The sequence below is a fragment of the Barbus barbus genome, assembly GCF_936440315.1.
Source record: "Barbus barbus genome assembly, chromosome: 10".
Taxonomy (NCBI): Eukaryota; Metazoa; Chordata; class Actinopteri; order Cypriniformes; family Cyprinidae; genus Barbus; species Barbus barbus.
The window spans coordinates 29,424,233-29,441,705 of record NC_136738.1 but is presented as its reverse complement, the minus strand read 5'-3'; the positions used below and the strand labels follow the sequence as shown (position 1 = coordinate 29,441,705).

The 17,473-nt window shown below is 36.3% G+C and overlaps 2 protein-coding genes across 2 annotated transcripts; both read left to right on the top strand.

The window, feature by feature from the left end:
• Positions 1 to 441: 441 nt before the first annotated feature.
• Positions 442 to 10,027, top strand: LOC306876533 (D-3-phosphoglycerate dehydrogenase-like). Its single transcript, XM_079427805.1, has 12 exons — positions 442 to 742; positions 1,299 to 1,450; positions 3,547 to 3,612; positions 3,932 to 3,986; positions 4,294 to 4,392; positions 4,484 to 4,616; positions 5,171 to 5,319; positions 5,438 to 5,590; positions 7,063 to 7,201; positions 8,125 to 8,252; positions 8,385 to 8,598; positions 9,179 to 10,027. The coding sequence occupies exons 1-12, from the start codon at positions 545 to 547 to the stop codon at positions 9,331 to 9,333; spliced, it is 1,641 nt and encodes a 546-aa protein (XP_079283931.1). The 5' UTR covers positions 442 to 544; the 3' UTR covers positions 9,334 to 10,027.
• An 815-nt stretch (positions 10,028 to 10,842) lies between these two features.
• LOC306876271 (kelch-like protein 23) lies at positions 10,843 to 15,779 on the top strand. The gene is made up of 4 exons (XM_079427299.1): positions 10,843 to 11,185; positions 12,565 to 13,782; positions 14,265 to 14,417; positions 14,567 to 15,779. The coding sequence occupies exons 2-4, from the start codon at positions 12,570 to 12,572 to the stop codon at positions 14,875 to 14,877; spliced, it is 1,677 nt and encodes a 558-aa protein (XP_079283425.1). The 5' UTR covers positions 10,843 to 11,185; positions 12,565 to 12,569; the 3' UTR covers positions 14,878 to 15,779.
• The last annotated feature ends 1,694 nt before the right edge of the window (positions 15,780 to 17,473 follow it).

The following is a 17,473-nucleotide window of genomic DNA, read 5'->3' as shown; positions in this document are numbered from 1 at the left end:
CCAGTAAATATAAGGGTAGGTTTATTTTGAACGTTTTTAATTATTTAGACCTCTGTCATGTGCTCATGTAATTGGTCAGATGCATGAGCTTGTGTGAAGAATTAGTCCAACTGACCTGTTATAACCTTCTTTTCATCCTCTAATCACTTTAATCTCAAGTAAATAGATTATTCATATAATAAAGTATCATGGTATAGAGACTCAAACCTGCAGAAATTAAATATAAATAAATAAATAAATATAAGTAAAGTTAAAACAAATAACTGTATAAATAAATGTGAAAACATACAATAACATAAATAACTGAACACAAATAAATAAATATATACATGCATGCATGCAAGAATAAAAAAGTTGAAAAAAGTAATACCAAAATTAATTTAGTAATTAATTAAAATACGTTTAATTACATTGCATAAATATATTCCTTTATTTATTTAGTTATTTTTGCAGGTTTGGGCATCCATGAGTCGTGTTTTCACAACTGCCAAGATTACTATGGTAAGAGGAACTTTTTTAGGGAGGCGCGTGAAGGGCGGAGTTTATGCGCCACGGACGGAACATCATTCATTTGAGGAGGAGAGTCGAGTTACAATCAACAAGAATGGCTCCGGTATCAGTCAAACGCGTTTTAATCAGTGAAAGCGTCGATCCATGCTGCAAAACGATTCTGCAGGAGAACGGCATTGAAGTGACGGAGAAGCAGCAGATGACTAAAGAAGAGTTGATTGCAGAGATTCAGGTAAGTGAGTGATTCTTCAACTGATTGACTCTCAAGTTCAGCAGCAACTTCTCCGGAATATCAAGTGCCTTGATTTGGCGTCCTCCAAAGCAGCAGCAGTAACATCAACTCGGTGTGTGTGATGAGATATTAGCATGTGAATGTGCTGAAGATTGTGTGTGTGACTGTCACCCCTCCTCCTCGAGTCTGATGCAACAGCAGCCTGTATCTGCACCATATGAATCGTTTCCTAACTAATGATTTTATCAGACACCAAGTAAACCATCAGTTTATATATTCGAAGTATGTTTTTCCAGTGCATTGTGTATAATGCACATGTGTTTGGCTCTGTGCATGTGATTTTGTGTGTGTTTTAATTATTAGGTATTTGCTTGGATATGATGTAAATAAAATGCATATCATTTTTCTTTATCAGGAAGGCACGTGCATTAAGTAAAAAGATGAATGCATGTTGACTTGTCACTATTGTCATGCCACGTGTTGTTCAGCTTAGGAAATAGCATGCCAATTTTGTTAACATGTCTCAAATATTTTCTTAATTTTTTTTTCTCCCAAGAATTATGATGGTTTAGTCGTCCGATCAGCAACCAAAGTTACTTCTGATATCATCAATGCTGGCAGTAACTTGAAGATCATTGGACGGGCCGGAACTGGAGTTGACAACGTGGATGTGGATGCAGCGACTAAGAGAGGCATTATTGTCATGAAGTAATGAAGCATGTTGAGTCTTGCTCTGACCTCAATTCTGTTTGTTTTCAGTGCTAAAGCAGGTTGCTCTAGTCGTGCACTCTTCTTAATTCTTTTCTTAATCTAAAGGAAGTTGCCAACATTTATTGCCTATCATGCTAAAATCTTAGATGTTAAAGGAATAGTTCACCCAAAAATTAGTATTTGGTGGAAAGGAACTTGCCCTCAGGCAACATCTGAGATGTAGATGACCTTATTTCTTCATGGGAACAGATTTGGAGAAATGTAGCATTACATCACTTCTTCACCAATGGATCCTCAGCAGTGAATGGGTGCCGTCAGAATGAGAGTCCAAACAGCTGATAAAAACATCACAATAAACCAAAAGTGATCCACACCGTTCCAGTCCATCAGTTAACATTGTGTAATGTTTATATACCGGTACAGGGAATTAAAACCCACTAATCATATCCATATTTATCATAATAGGCTCATAATAGACCGTTCTATACGCACCTCTCCGATGAATGGATATTAGATGTAACCCTCTGTTCCCGGTGTCCGTGACCACTTGAAACTCGAAGTAAGGATTTATTTAGGTTCTGATAATGAGTTATTTAAGAATTAATTACTCAGAGACTGATTTAAAAGTTTAACGAATCACCAATACAATGGTTTCGTTTTATTAAAAAAATACAGTAACTCATAAGCAAATATCAAAAATAACAAACGAGAAGTCTTCACCACGCAATTTTCCGGCCCTGTCCATCTCTGTCTTCAGCCCTTTATAGTCTTCCATCCACCTGCGTTCTTCTTGCACGTGTCGCTGTCTGGGTTGGTTTCAGCTCCACGAGCTGGCAGAGACTGTGACCCTTCACCCAGATATTACTCATGTCAGGGTTAACAGTTCAAATACAAAATAACAACTTCCCCATTTCTTAGATCGCAAGCATGCCTATTATTATTTTAAACTATGGAAAATTGTAACACCTCATTTCACACATATATATTCGTAAATATAGGTGTCAAAACCATACACTTCATATATAGCAAATATGAATAACACCTCATGACTTTGTTTTGACTAGAAGGTCCATTCTGCAAGTGTATTTAACAAATGCATCTCCTTGACATCAACCATTTCTTTGCAAAGCAAGCTTCATAAACATATTAGTAATAACTTCACAGCAATTCATATTCGTGCTCTCCATATACAGCACATAATGAAAACATAACATCTTGACATTTATATTTCTGTAACAAGAGTTTGAAGTTCCATTACCTCATTTGTTAACATTTACAATTCAGTAGAAAACCCACTCAAATTAATAATTTCTCTCATATTCTTCATGATTCTTGTTTTCTCTTTTAGTTTAACACAGATCTTTTGATTTTCCAGCTCTGCCTTTGGCCCTCTTGCGTCGTTCCTCTTTTTGTCTCTTCTTATCCTCCTTACTCTGGTAACGTCGCAGCCTCTGGTCTAAAAGATCGTGAAAATCCATTTCTATTTTTTCTGATTGTCTTGTTTGATTAGTTGGGGATTGATTAGGAAATGTCATACTATTATTACCAATTGCGTTGACAATTGAAAAGCAAAAAGCTGTGTGTTTGTAAGAAACAAATCCATCATAAAGGAATAGTTCATGAATAATCCGTCATCATTTACTCCCTCTCAAGTTATTTTAAACCTGTAACCAAATAGTTGCTGGTCCCCATTGACTTCTATAATATGGAAAAAAAGTACTATGGAAGTCAATGGGGACCAGAAGCCGATCAAACAAACAGCTTTTCACTTCCCAAGACAACAGTTGATGGACTGGATTGGTGTGGATTACTTGTGAGGTTTTTATCAGCTGTTTGGACTCTCATTCTGACGGCACCCATTCACTGCAGAGGATCCATTGGTGAGCAAGTGATGCAATGCTACATTTCTCCAGATCGGATTTGTTGAAGAAACAAACTCATCTGCATCTTGGATGGCCTGTGGTTGAGGACATTTTCATCATTTTCAGTTTTGAATGAACTATTCCTTTAAGTAGAATAGCCAGGAATTCCTTTCCTAAATGTTTTTTGTGTCTTTGTTTATTCTTTTTTTTTTTCTCCTTTTCATATTTTAGCACTCCGAGTGGAAACACAATCAGTGCAGCTGAGCTCACCTGTGCTCTTTTGATGAGCTTATCAAGGTAAACTGGCAAAATTAATAAAGCAGTTCTGTTCATTGTTTTAAGGGCTTTGAGATAAATAATTAATTGTATTATAAAATGTTTTAATTTTCAGAACTCAAAAGTCTGTGATGTCTATGGTCCTGAAATAGGGTAGAAAATGATTAAAAAAAAAAAATTGGGTTGTAAAATAAACTCAGTTTTGGACGTATAAGTGGACCTCAGAGGGGAAAAAAAGGATTTAAAAAGACCTGATATAACCAATCTAAGTTGGATTTATTCCTGTTACATACCTAATGAAATATTTAAAATATTTATTAAGGTTTTCTGTATTTCCTAGACACATTCCACAAGCTGTCATGTCAATGAAGGATGGAAAATGGGATCGGAAAAAGGTATGTGCACATTTTGTCCTCTGTGTGGCTGTTGACAGCATGTTAAAGGCTTTGCATTATGGGATAGAGTATTGCATGCACCATCATGTTGTATATTGCACATTTTGGCAAATCATCCAGATATTCTACACATGCTGAAAGTTTGTGCATAATATACAGTACATAGTGCAGAAACCGTCAGAGTTGTGATTCCATAGCCATACTGTGTCTGTGTTAAGCCAGTCATCACTAATCGATTGTGATCACTGAATGTGTTGCTCCGCATAGTTGTGTTAAATGGCTGAGTGCTTTGCTAATGATTTTGCAGTTCATGGGCGCAGAGCTGTATGGAAAAGTTCTTGGGATTGTGGGGCTTGGAAGAATTGGCAAAGAGGTGGCGACAAGAATGCAGTCCTTCGGTATGAAGGTGAGATCATTGTGTCCTAAAACCTCTCCTGACTTGAAATGCAAATGCAATTTAAACTTTTATAAAAAAAAATTTATTGCATCCCTGATAGACCATTGGTTACGACCCCATCACCCCTCCAGAGGTTACTGCGAGCTGGGGTGTGGAGCAGATGTCTCTGGAGGAACTGTGGCCACAGTGTGATTATATCACAGTCCACACTCCACTCATGCCCTCCACCACAGGTACACACAAACAAAACAGTTTTACAGCTTGCTGCACAGTTCAGTAAAAAAAAATCATGATTATTTTGCCTCATATTGCTGCTGCTTATATGCCAAAACTAAAGGTCATTGCACACCGAGTCCAAAATTCCCGTCTGAAATTTTCATGTTAAAAAATAAATACGAGCTCACGTTGTGTCAATCACGTTTACACACTGCCTCCGAAACGTTCGTCCTTCATAAAAAAAATTGTATCATGTTGTTCCAAACCCGTAAAAGCTTCATTCGTCTTCGGAACACAAATTAATATTGACAAAAAACAATTTTACAACTGGCTGAAATGAAATAAGTTTAATAATGTTTTAAAAATTATAATTAATAAAACATTTATAAAATTAATAAAAGATTATATACAATAATATTTTTTATATATAATAATATTAATAATAAAATTAATGTATTATTATTATGCAGTTTAATAATTGTACTACTAGACTATGTTGCAGTTCTAATTGAATTCATTTAGCTTGAATTGCCCCAGTGTAAAATCAAGCCTTTGGTGTTGTGCTACATAGGTCTCCTTAATGACACTTCATTTGCTAAGTGTAAGAAGGGTGTGAAGGTGGTGAACTGTGCCCGTGGCGGCATCATCGATGAAGCTGCTCTCCTGCGGGCTCTGGAGTCAGGACAGTGTGGAGGAGCAGGGCTGGATGTGTTTGTGGAGGTCAGAGTTTGTCGATCACTTAGACTGAGAATGGCTTTAGCTTCTTGCCACTGGTAAATGGCATTACATGCAAACATATTTAAAATAATACTGATCATGTATTTTTGGGCGAGTTCAGGAGCCTCCAAAGAACCGGGCGCTGGTGAACCACCCCAATGCGATCAGCTGTCCTCATCTGGGAGCCAGCACTAAAGAAGCACAGGCTCGCTGTGGGAAGGAGATCGCCCTGCAGATTGTGGACATGGCCACGGGCAAAGCGTTAGTGGGAGCCGTGAGTCACGCTTAGTTTTATAGTGACACAAATGACTTTTTATGACTTTTTATAAGTTTTTCAGGGACATTTTGTATGTTTATGAGGATATATTATTTTTTCTTAACCACATAAATTCATAGCAAATTATTCATATGTCAAATAGTTAAATGAAAATAAAAATGTTTAATCTGAACAATTATCAAATACAGAAGTAGCTGTAAATGATGCACATTTATTTTTTAGGACAAACAAAGACTCTTGAAGTGATTTTCGCCACAGATTTTAATCCAAAACTGCTTTTCTAAAAACCTAAAGAAAATTCCAGAAACAGGTTCCTATAGTCAGAGAAAACCTGAAAATGTCAGGAAATTTTAAAAGTAAAGCTATATGTGACCCTGGACCACAAAACCAGTCATATTTTTTAAATTGAGATTTCAAAATATCTGAATAAATGAGCTTTCCATTGATGTATGGTTTGTTAGGATCAGACAATATTTGGCCGAGATACAACTGTTTGAAAATCTGGAATCTGAAGGTGCAAAAAAATCAATTTTGAGAAAATTGCCTTTAAAGTTGTCCAAATGAAGTTCTTAGCAATGCATATTTTTGGCATAAAAGAAAAATCAATAATTTGGACCCATACAGTGTATTTTTGGCTATTGCTACAAATATACCCCAGCGACTTAAGACTGGTTTTGTGCTCCAGGGTCACATATGTATATGTAAGGAAAAATGTCAGCACATCAAAGCTGCAAAAAAAACAAAAAACATGCACTTTATCAAACTCCTCCCTTTAAAAGACAAAACACTTGTTATCAGTGAACAGCTCTATTAAACTGGGCCCTGGGGACTAGGAAATATTTTTACTCCGAAAGTACTTTAATGAACTTTTTTTAAAAAACTTATTTTGGGAAAATATATATATAGTTTTTTTAAATCAAATATCAATTTGAAAGATTTGTGTAATTTTTTTTATTTTGTTTGTAAAAATAATATTGTTGAATTATTGTATATAATTCATTGCTTGAAGTATTAAGACTATTTTAAATCTTATTATTCTTGAGTTAGCCGTGAATATAGCCTTTGATGCTGATATGGCGTAAAATGATTACATAAACTATTAAATTGTGGCAGGAGAAAGTATATTAACTGAAGAAGAAAAAACCATCAATCACCCACAACTGTAATTTTTTACTTGGATTGAATTGTTTAATGTCAGCATTGAATGGAAATTCACAGATTTGTAAATACAAGTTGATTTTAAGGTGAAAAAGGGCTTATTTCTTTCTGGTGACACATGCCGTTCTTCTCCAGTCATTTAGTCTGGCTGCAAGATCACATTCAGCTCCACCTCCATCCAATGATCAACCGATATATAAAACCCAGTCCCTTCCCTGCATTCTTTTCTTTTTCAATAATCTGTTTCACTCAGCTGTATGTCACAATACGGAAGGGAAGATCACAGCTTGAAGTCTTTTTTCCATCCTCAGGTGAATGCTCAGGTGTTGGTCAGTTCTTTCTCTCCTGACTCTCATCAGTGGATCCTGCTGGGAGAGTCCATGGGCAGAGTGTTGAAGGCCTGCACCGCTTCTAAAGAAGCCTACAGTCAGGTCCATGTCACAGCACTTGGTAGGTGGAATAATTCACCCAAATATGTTGTCAAAATTCACTCACTAACTGAAAGAAATCAATCCTATTGTTACGACAGTACACTTCTGGGAGAAGTCATTTCCACATGATGCAGGACAGGATACACAAGACTTGGATATTTACTCAGGAGGAAACCCTCCCATATGTACATATCAGAGCTTGTTGTCTATCAAACATATTTTATTGGATTGCAATAGTTCTACTCTTTTGAGAATTATTCTGTTAATAGCCTTGAAAATGTTTTTAATCAAGTTAATCCAAATTAAGTTTTAGAACTTTGTCTTGATGAAATTAAGAACATAATTAATTTAAATGATAACAGAATTTGTATTTTTGGGTAAACGGTACTATAGTCCATGGGTTCCCAACATTTGTTTTAGGGGAACCTCTTAGGTGTAAAATATTTACTTAGCTGAGAATTTAGATTCATATTTTAATGATAGAAGAATGCATTTGCATGTTTATGGTTCTCTGTCATGTGGCATGCAAGTAAAAAGATTATTTTCATTTTAAAATATTTATGTATAGGGCTGCACACCAAAAATTATACTCCAATTATTTGGTATATATTGTGATTTGAACTGCCCATATGACATTTAATCTGAATGAAATCTATATATATATCTGTAAGTATGCTTATAAATTCTAAATTACAGCCCCATGTCTTTATAATTTAACAATCAATTTAATTATTAGCTTTTCATAAACTTAAAACCCTGTTCTGGTCAAATGGCATTACAGTTTATCATTCCAATGATGCCATCTTGTGGCAAGATATATATGTGTGTGTGTGTGTGTGTGTGTGTGTGTGTATAATATATAATATACACTGTTTTATAATATTTTATTATATAATGTAAATAAAAAAAGTCATATGTATTTATTTATTTTTTGCTGTATAGGGGAGTCCTTGAAGAAGTCTACTGGGTTTTTAAGCTCAGCAGCTGTAGTTGGTTTGCTCACTGAAGGTCCTCAGAAAGGCCCTAACTTGGTGAATGCACTGCCTCTAGCTGCAGAGACAGGAATTACAGTAAGACTGTTTTACAAAACCAGAGTTTCATATTTTTTCATACTTAACATGTTAAGTTAAAGCACAAGCGCCATCTAGGTGGATTATTTTCCCGGTATTGCTCTAATCTGTCCCGATTTCACAAACCTCCAGGTGCAGATGGATCATAAAGACAATGAGTGTGAGGCATGTGTGCTGGAGGTCTCTGTGAACGGCAGGAGCTATAAGGCTGTTGGCTCGGTGCAGGCCGGGGTTCCTGTGCTGCTGGAGCTGAATGGAAGTGTGTTTCGACAGCCTGTTCCTCTCACTGGACACCTGCTGTTCTTCAAAGCCGCCAACTCCACTGAGCTCCTGCTCTCCGTAACCGGTAAAGACTGATTCACATTCTGCACAAATAAGAATATCTATACTATACAAGTAGTTTATACATATATACTTGCATAACATATTGCATGTCATCTGAAGCCAATGTCATTGCCCCTTGGTCACTATGTGCTTTCATTATGTGGGCTAAAGCAGTGTAAGGCTTCTTTAAAATTTCTTGAAAGAAAGACGTATGTGACCCTGGACCACAAAACCAGTCTTAAGCAGCACGGGTATATTTGTAGAAAAAGACAAAAATACATTGTATGGGTCAAAATGATAGATTTTACTTTTTATGCCAAAAATCATTAGAATATTAAGTAAAGATCATGTTCCATTTAAGATATTTCTGAATATATCAAAACTTGCATTGCTAAAAACTTCATTTGGACAACTTTAAAGGCGATTTTCTCAATATTTTGATGTTCGTTATCTCATGCCACAAATTGACCCTTATGATTGGTTTTGGGTCTAAGGTCTCACATGGGTTTGGAATGGCATGAGGGTGACTAATGACTCTTTAAAGTCTGTGTGAGAAAATAGGGCTCAGAAAAAGTTTATTGATGCTCTCCTATGTTCCTCAGGGGTTTTGGCAGCTGCAGGCGTGGAGCTGCAGTCCTTCAGTGCTTCTACTGCCGGCAGGGGTGAGCAGTGGTACTGCATGGGCATATCTTCACTGCTGGGGGACATCGGTGCCCTGAAGTCCTTAGTGAAGGAGGCGGCACAGCTCACTGTCTGAATATCTGTCAGTGATCCTGATCTGAACCACGTAACATTCCAGCATCTTAACCTGTAGCCTGAGTTTCATTGTAAGCTGTTGCTCACATTGTTCGTAACACTACATTTCCTAAAATGACAGTATGGAAAAATAGTCTGTTTACTAAAGCCACTGTATTCCAGATACGTGAAAGTGTTTGATTAAAACAACAACAATCAGTGCTTTGCAATGGAGTGTCTTTCTTTTCAACATACTAAAGAGTTTCTGTTTCAGTCCCTTTTGCGTAAAAATTACGTTAAATAGCTGATGCCAATTTGTGCTGCTAATATGGATATTTACCAAACACTAACAGATGAGGTTTTTTTGTTTCAAATCCTCTTTGTCCTTATTAGGGTCGCGAGGAGCTGGGGCTTTACCCAGCGTCTTGAGCCACAGCTGGGCAAACTCCCTGCATGGATGGTCAGTCCATCACAAGGTTCATATACAGACTTTAAGAAGTCGATTTTATAGAATTTCTCTTCCTTTGTTAGAGCATGAGGTGAAAATGTTCAATGGTAACTGTTAACTTGCTTATGTGTGTGTTACACGCATACATGCTCTCTTTAAACTTTAAATGTGTGTGTGTGTGTATATAATGTCAATTTGATTTCACAGATACTATTTAAACTGAGCTAGACAATGACATCTGAATTCAATAATGAAGTGCTTTTAACTGAAAACTGAGTGTTTAGTCTTATTATTATACATTACTGACACTCTATCCTCCAATTTGATACTGTTAAGTGCTTTTAAGACACAATCTGTATTGTTAAAAGCGCTATATAAATAAAGCTGACACACACACTATAGCTAGTTTTCATTTCCCAAAATATTTTTGGTGTAAACTCAAACTTGCCCTTTTTCCATATACATCATATATGATGGACACTTCCTGCTTATCACATTATTATTATTAAACAGATTCTGTATTGCATACACTTTCAAAACACCCTTAAGTGTCATGACCATAACCACAAGGCTTGCAATGTCAAATTAAACTTGCCTTTCAGAAGGCATGCATGCATCCAAACAACCTTTCCTTAACATTAGAATACATTCTCATTCTGATAAGAACTTATGGAGCCTTTTGGTTATTTTTAGCATTTATGACCTTTAATGTTCCAGGAACCAAACATTGTTAGGATTAAAATGTTTATTTGTCTTGAGATTGCAGAATGCACTCCCAATTAAATACTTGAATTATTAGCACTTAAACACTATTAATTTGGAGTCACCTCACAGAAATATACTTTAAATCGCCTCTATCAAACAGGAAAAGGCGACTGACCCTCAGTTTCTATGGTAACAGAGTTATTTCTGTCCTTTACTGTACCCTGTGGACTTAATGGCAATTGCACAGCAATAATTCCCCGTCGCTAAGCTATAAACAAACGCTCTTGCGTGAAGCGTTTAGAACGGATTCATTCTTGGTGTTTTTTTCGCTCAGGCATTATGCAACGGCTATAATCCTTATTAGGATTAACTCTCAACACTGCCATGACAACTGAAACGTGAAAACTGCTATTACGTCTCAGTTGATTGAAAAATCAAAATTGCAAAATGTATTTATGCAGATAGGATGCTTGTGAACAGTGTTTGGTCACATGGCTGAAGGACGCGGGCACGCGCTTGTGTTGAATCAGTAGTGGCTGACAGACAGCAGCGAGTCTCCTGATAAACACTGATACCTAAATAGGAGCTCCACATGTTCTAGTGGCTGACGCTAAATACAGGGGCCACGTGTCTGATCTGACCGAGCACAAGGCACACTGTTGGGATAAAACTTCTCCAACGAAGAAAGGACGAGTGTCAATCATCTTAATCATCGGGTCAGGTAAGCTTGTTTTTACATAGGGGCTAGTTGTCACACGCTATTACTGTAAAATGCATTAATTTAATCATTAACAGTGTTGTTGTGGGTTGGTTTCAAAAACCTATTCATAACAGGGTTATTATAGTTTATTAAATCTAAAACCAGATTTTTGTTTAAAATAGAATAACTGAAAATAAATGTATATGTAAAAACTTATTTTTATTTAAGCTAGTTGCAAAGGCATATTTTTTACTTTATGTACTAAAATAACAAACTGAAATACAGAAAAAAATAAAAATGCATAGAAACTAGGCTATATAGACATAAAACTAAATTGAGAAAAAAATGAAAACAAAAAGCTAAATCAAAGTATTATTAAAAAACTGGTTCAAAATCGCCTTTAAATAGGATATTTTTTGTGAATTTTGTGCTCAAGATTAACATTTATAAATATATTTTGTAAAACCTGTTAGGTAAACAGATGAACCCAGTAAAAAAACATTAGTATAAATTCAGACAAGAGTCAACTATATAATGAAGTTTGAAATTGAGTCATAAACGTTTTAGACGATTGAAGGATCATTATAGAAAAAAAATGACTATGCCAAGATAATTTCATATTTTGTATGTTACAATTTGCATTTAGCTTTTTTGGGTTGTGTAAAATTGTTTTACTGTTTGCATTTTGCTAAAAACACCTAAAATGTTTAATGGCCGATGTAACAACTTACCCCATATGATACCACAACATATAAATCAACATCTGTGAAAATATACAACCAGGTTTAGACAGTTACCTTCAGAAATAATAATGAGAAATATTTACTGGAATTAAAATGATAAAAATAGTGTCTAAAACATGAATTTGGTTTTAACTGCATCAGGCTTTGTTGTGTTTATCTGTAGAAAATTTACAATAGTGATTTTAATTTACATATAATCCATTATATCATACATAATCCCCTGGTTTCACAGACAAGGTTTAAGACTAGTCCTAGACTAAAATTAAAATCTGAGCCGTTTCAGCTGAAAGAAACTTGCACTGACTGATCTTAAAACGTGTCAGTGCCTTTGTTTTGTCTTGAGATGAACATCAGTAATGCTTTTTTCTAAGGTATGTTTATAAAAATTACTTAAATGTCCTAATTAAACTATGGCTTAATCCTGGCTTAGTCTAAATCCTGTCTGTGAAACCGGGCCAATATATCATATAATAATTATATTATTAAAGTCATGGACAATAAACAATCCTAGAACTGAGCAGAACTAGAAACATTTATTTTCTAATGTTTGTTTACTAAATTCCTACAACTTCAATTAATTTTCATGGGGGATAATTTAGTAGGGAGTTAATTTTGTTAGGACACTTGAAAACTCATTTGAAAATCTTCTCTTTCCAGTTGCAATGTCAGGAAAAGCTCATAGCGGTTACTCCTACGAGTTCTTCGATGCCTCTCACTCCTCCGAGGTGCTGGAAGCTCTTCATGAGTTTCACAGCAGCGGTCTGTTCACGGACGTCACCCTGCAGTCTTCATCCGGACAGCTCTTCCACTGCCACAAGGCTGTCCTATCAGCCCGCAGCTCCTATTTCAAGGTAATGTTCACCTTAGACATGAGAGAACGTTTGAACGACACCATCAACCTGCCTTGCATAAACGGAGAGATTCTGGGAGCTTTGGTGAGCTACATCTACACTTCAAAGATCAGCATAACCCAGAACAACGTCCAAAGTCTTCTGGAAGCCGCAGACCTGTTGCAGTTCAACTCGCTCAAAAAAGCCTGCGAGAACTTCTTGATTCGTGTGCTGGATGTTGATAACTGCCTCGGGATGCACTCGTTCGCCGAGCTTCACGTGTGCTGTGATTTGCAGCGCGAGGCTTTGAGGATCATACTGAGTCGCTTTGAAGAACTCACACTTCAGGAGGAGTTCCTAGAGGTGGATTTCCAAAAGCTATTGAAGATATTAGCTACAGAAAACCTCAGTGTGTGGAAAGAAGCAACTTTATTGGATGCGGTGGTCAAATGGGTCGCCCATGACACGGCTCCTCGGATAGACCACCTTCAAGAGCTTCTCAACTGCATCCATCTCGACGTGGATGATGCTTGCCTCAAAACTGCTTTGGATCCACGCAGACATTGCTCTGAAAACAAACTGCGATCTTCAATTCTCACCTCCTTAAAGCCGAGCAAAGGTCTCTCACAGTGCTGCAAAAAACTAACGTGCAGCTTGTATGTTATTGGTGGATATTACTGGCATCCGTTGTGTGAAGTAAACATGTGGGACCCTGTTTCCAACACGTGGGTTCAGGGAAAAGACATGCCTGATTTTGAAAGAGAGAGTTATAGTGTGGCACTTCTAGGCCCTGATATCTACGTGACTGGAGGATACAGGACACAGACTGTGGATGCTTTAGAGACCATGTGGATTTACAACACAGACTCGGATGAATGGACAGAAGGATGTCCCATGATCACAGCCAGATATTACCACTGCTCCGTGGCTTTACGTGGATGCATATACGTCATTGGTGGATATACGGCAGGAGCTCCTACGCAAGAAACTGAATTCTATGATCCCTTGAAGAAGAGATGGTCTCCTGTGGCTAATATGATACAAGGTATGAGAATTTCAGTTTATTTAAACACAGCTGTTGGATTGGTTGCCTGAAGGAAACCTTTGATAATAACCATTGATAATAAGAAATGTTTATTGAGTAGCAAATCAGCGTATTAGAATGATTTCTGTAGGATCATGTGACACTGAAGACTGGAGTAATGATGCTGAAAATTCAGCTTTGCATCACAGGAATAAATTACATTTGAAAATATATTCAAATAGAAAACAGTTCTATTAAATTGTAATAATATTTCACAATATTTGTGAAATTTTTGATAAAATAAATGTAGCCTTGGTGAGCATGAGACCTTTCAAAAACATAAAAAAAACCCTATGCATGAAAATCTTAAGCTTCACCAGGATTTCAGCTTTTTAAAACATAAATGTTGGAAAATGCATGGTCTTACACAAAATCTTTCAAATATCAAAGACCTAAAATGCCTGTTAATGGATGTTCATTGTCTTTCTGTTTTGACTTTAAAGGTGTGGGAAATGCAACCGCTTGTGTAGTGAATGACAGAGTCTATGTAACCGGAGGGCATTATGGGTACAGAGGAACCTGCACTTACGAGAAGATTCAGACTTACCGGCCAGATATCAATGAGTGGAGCATCACAACGATATGTCCACATCCTGGTGAGCCACCTACATTTTGTGTTAGATAAGCTAAATGGATCAGATCTTTAGGCTAGAACCACCATAGGTTGGTTGCTGCCTTCTGCGTCAGCATCCTAACAGAAATGAGCCCATCTGGATTTAATCATCTCTTGGCTCTTTACTTTCAGAGTACGGCCTTTGCTCAGTCTCCTTGAACAATAAGCTTTATCTGGTCGGCGGTCAGACCACCATCACAGACTCTTACGATCCCGAGCGAGATGAGTGGAGACAGATGTGTGCGATGAAGGAGAGAAGGATGGAGTGCGGATCCGCTGTTATAAACGGGTGCATCTATGTAGCAGGTGGGTATTCATACTCTAAAGGGACGTATCTGCAGAGTATAGAGAGGTACGACCCTGAGATCGATTGCTGGGAGATTGTGGGAAACCTCCCATCGGCTGCACGCTCTCACGGCTGCGTTTGTGTGTTCAGCGTGTGAAATCACAGCACAATCACTGTCTGTGGAGCCACTTCCAGTGGGGTCTAAAAGTCTGAGACCACTTTTATCTATTCCAACATGGAAATGAAGGGAATAGGCAATACTTCAGATTTGGTGCTAATTCAGGGTTTCTACATATTTTCCATTTAAAAATCTTCTCTTCTCTTAAAAATTTTCTTTCTCCATACTTACCCAGACCTGGAAATGACTAAAAATCTAATTCCATACTGTGCAAGAACCCTGCAAATTTGTTACATGAATCATGTGACACTTTATATAGATGGTCAGATGTTTGTCCACTGAAGCTCAAGATGCTCTTCGGAGCATCTCAAATCATGCTGGAGAACATGGGTTCACATCAGCTCCAAAAGGGAGACAAACCAATAAGAATTCTTCATTTTCAGTTCAATTCATCACTTGAATTGTTATCCTGAAAATCTCAGACTTTTGGGTCCCGCTATATAATTCTAAACTGATGAGTGTGATGTCGAAATGATATATTTGTTCAACATGTGTCACTGATAATGTGTGAGACACAGTTTGTATGTTATCTGTGCTGGAAGATAAAGGGCTGTTTCTAAATGTATACTGAACAGCACAACAGATTACAGCACTATTTGCACAGTACCTTTTTGTAGACTGTAATGTTTTGCAGCAAAAAAAACAAATCTGTTTAGGTGTTTTAAATCAAGAAATGTATTTATTCCTTAGTGTTATTTATATTTATATGGATGATTTTGTATTTGTAAGACAGTCGTGAACCCAGAATTTTACTGTAAATGTGTGTGATGTGTAATTTATTGTTTTTTAGTTATGATGATGTTTTATTAACTGTGTATGCTGCCAAAAATGTGAAAAGCACAAATTTAAATAAACTTCCAACAAGCGTGTTTGTAAATCCTACATAGACTCTGGTATTTCTGTGGTATCCACCCAAAAATGATACAGTATGCTCATTTATAAAATTTATTTTGAAGAACAGTGTATTTTTAGATGTGTGTGTGTGTGTAATATATATATATATATATATATAACTAAAATTTTTGCCTTTTTAGTTGATATTCAAGTGGATCAAGTCCACTTGAATATCAACCTTAAATAAGATTGAAACAACAACATGTTACCAGTTTGTCTTGAGAAAATGTGTCTACATGTGTCCAGTGCAATATTTTTGTGGCAATTAACTTACAGTTTTGTAGCAAAACATTCACTTACCAACTTTTTGTGGAACTTAAAAGATGCTGGCAGGTCATATCTGAGCTCTGAAGGGATGACACCAGTTGAGGATAAATAATATCATATTATAATGTGCTATAAAGCTTATTACAACTTGCATGGTTCTGCATAAGATCCTTTATGCTCGGTGTTCAGACAATAAAACCTAAACCACCGTTTAAAAGATTTTTTAAGTCTTTTAAGCTCATAGAGGCTGCATATATTTGATAAAATTATATTAAAACATAAATATAGCAAAATAGTTTTACAGTTTAAAATAGCTGTTTTCCATTTGAATATTTTTTTAAAATGTAATATATTCCTGTGATGCAAAGCTGAATTTTTAACATCATTACTCCAGTCTTCAGTGTCACAAGATCCTTCAGAAATTATTCTTAATATGTTGATTTGCAGCTCAGGAAACTTTTTTTTTTTTTTCAGGATTCTCTGATCAATAAAAACTCTAAAAGAACGTTTGTTCGGAATAGAAATCTTTAAACATTCTAAATGTATTTATTGTTACTTTTGACCAATTTAATGTGTCTTTATAATATTAATTTCCCAATCTTTTGAACTATAGTGTATGTTTATAGATTCACTAAATATTACCTGCAATGACTTCCATTTTCACTTTCCAATCATTTGCTTTCTTCTGAATGTGCTGCATGAAAATCCAATTAAATTGTAAGTTTTTCTTATGAATATAGTTGAAATATAGCTGTGAAATGATGACGTAATATGTCTTGTGAAGTGATAATGTAGTTACTGATCATTTGTGACCCTGGACCACAAAACCAGTCATAAGGGTCAATGTTTCGAAATTGAGATTTATGCATCATCTGAAAGCTGAAGCTTTCCATTGCATTGCTCCATTCACAGCTTTCCATCGATGTATGGTTTATTAGTATAGGACAATATTTGGCTGAGATACAACTATTTGAAAATCTGGAATCTGAAGGTGCAAAAAAATCTAAATACTGAGAAAATCGCTTTTAAAGTTGTCCAAATGAAGTTCTTAGCAATGCATATTACTAATCAAAAATTACGTTTTAATATATTTACAGTAGGAAATTTACAAAATATCTGCATGGAACATGATCTTTACATAATATTCTAATGATTTTTGTCATAAAACAAAAAAATCTATAATTTTGACCCATACTTCTAGTTTCTTCAAGTAGAAAATTTACATTGGATCAAATATGAAAACATGCAGTGCACTTGCATGTGTTTTCTTCTACTTCTGCAGGCTGATCTTGCCAGCTGAGAGTATTAGCGCCATCTGCTGGCTGACTACTGCCATGGCACACAGTCATCATGACAGATTTTATCTGTCGCATCAGATCTGGGCTGCGGTTCCCCAAAAGCATTGTGCATCATA

Excerpts from the sequence above, each read along its gene's own strand:
- LOC306876271 (XM_079427299.1), top strand. The coding sequence starts at position 12,570 with ATGTCAGGAAAAGCTCATAGCGGTTACTCCTACGAGTTCTTCGATGCC. Across the intron at positions 13,783-14,264 it reads TGTGGCTAATATGATACAAG|GTGTGGGAAATGCAACCGCT; the intron begins GTATGAGAATTT and ends TTGACTTTAAAG. Across the intron at positions 14,418-14,566 it reads AACGATATGTCCACATCCTG|AGTACGGCCTTTGCTCAGTC; the intron begins GTGAGCCACCTA and ends CTTTACTTTCAG.
- LOC306876533 (XM_079427805.1), top strand. The coding sequence starts at position 545 with ATGCGCCACGGACGGAACATCATTCATTTGAGGAGGAGAGTCGAGTTA. Across the intron at positions 1,451-3,546 it reads AGAGGCATTATTGTCATGAA|CACTCCGAGTGGAAACACAA; the intron begins GTAATGAAGCAT and ends TTCATATTTTAG. Across the intron at positions 5,320-5,437 it reads GGCTGGATGTGTTTGTGGAG|GAGCCTCCAAAGAACCGGGC; the intron begins GTCAGAGTTTGT and ends GGGCGAGTTCAG.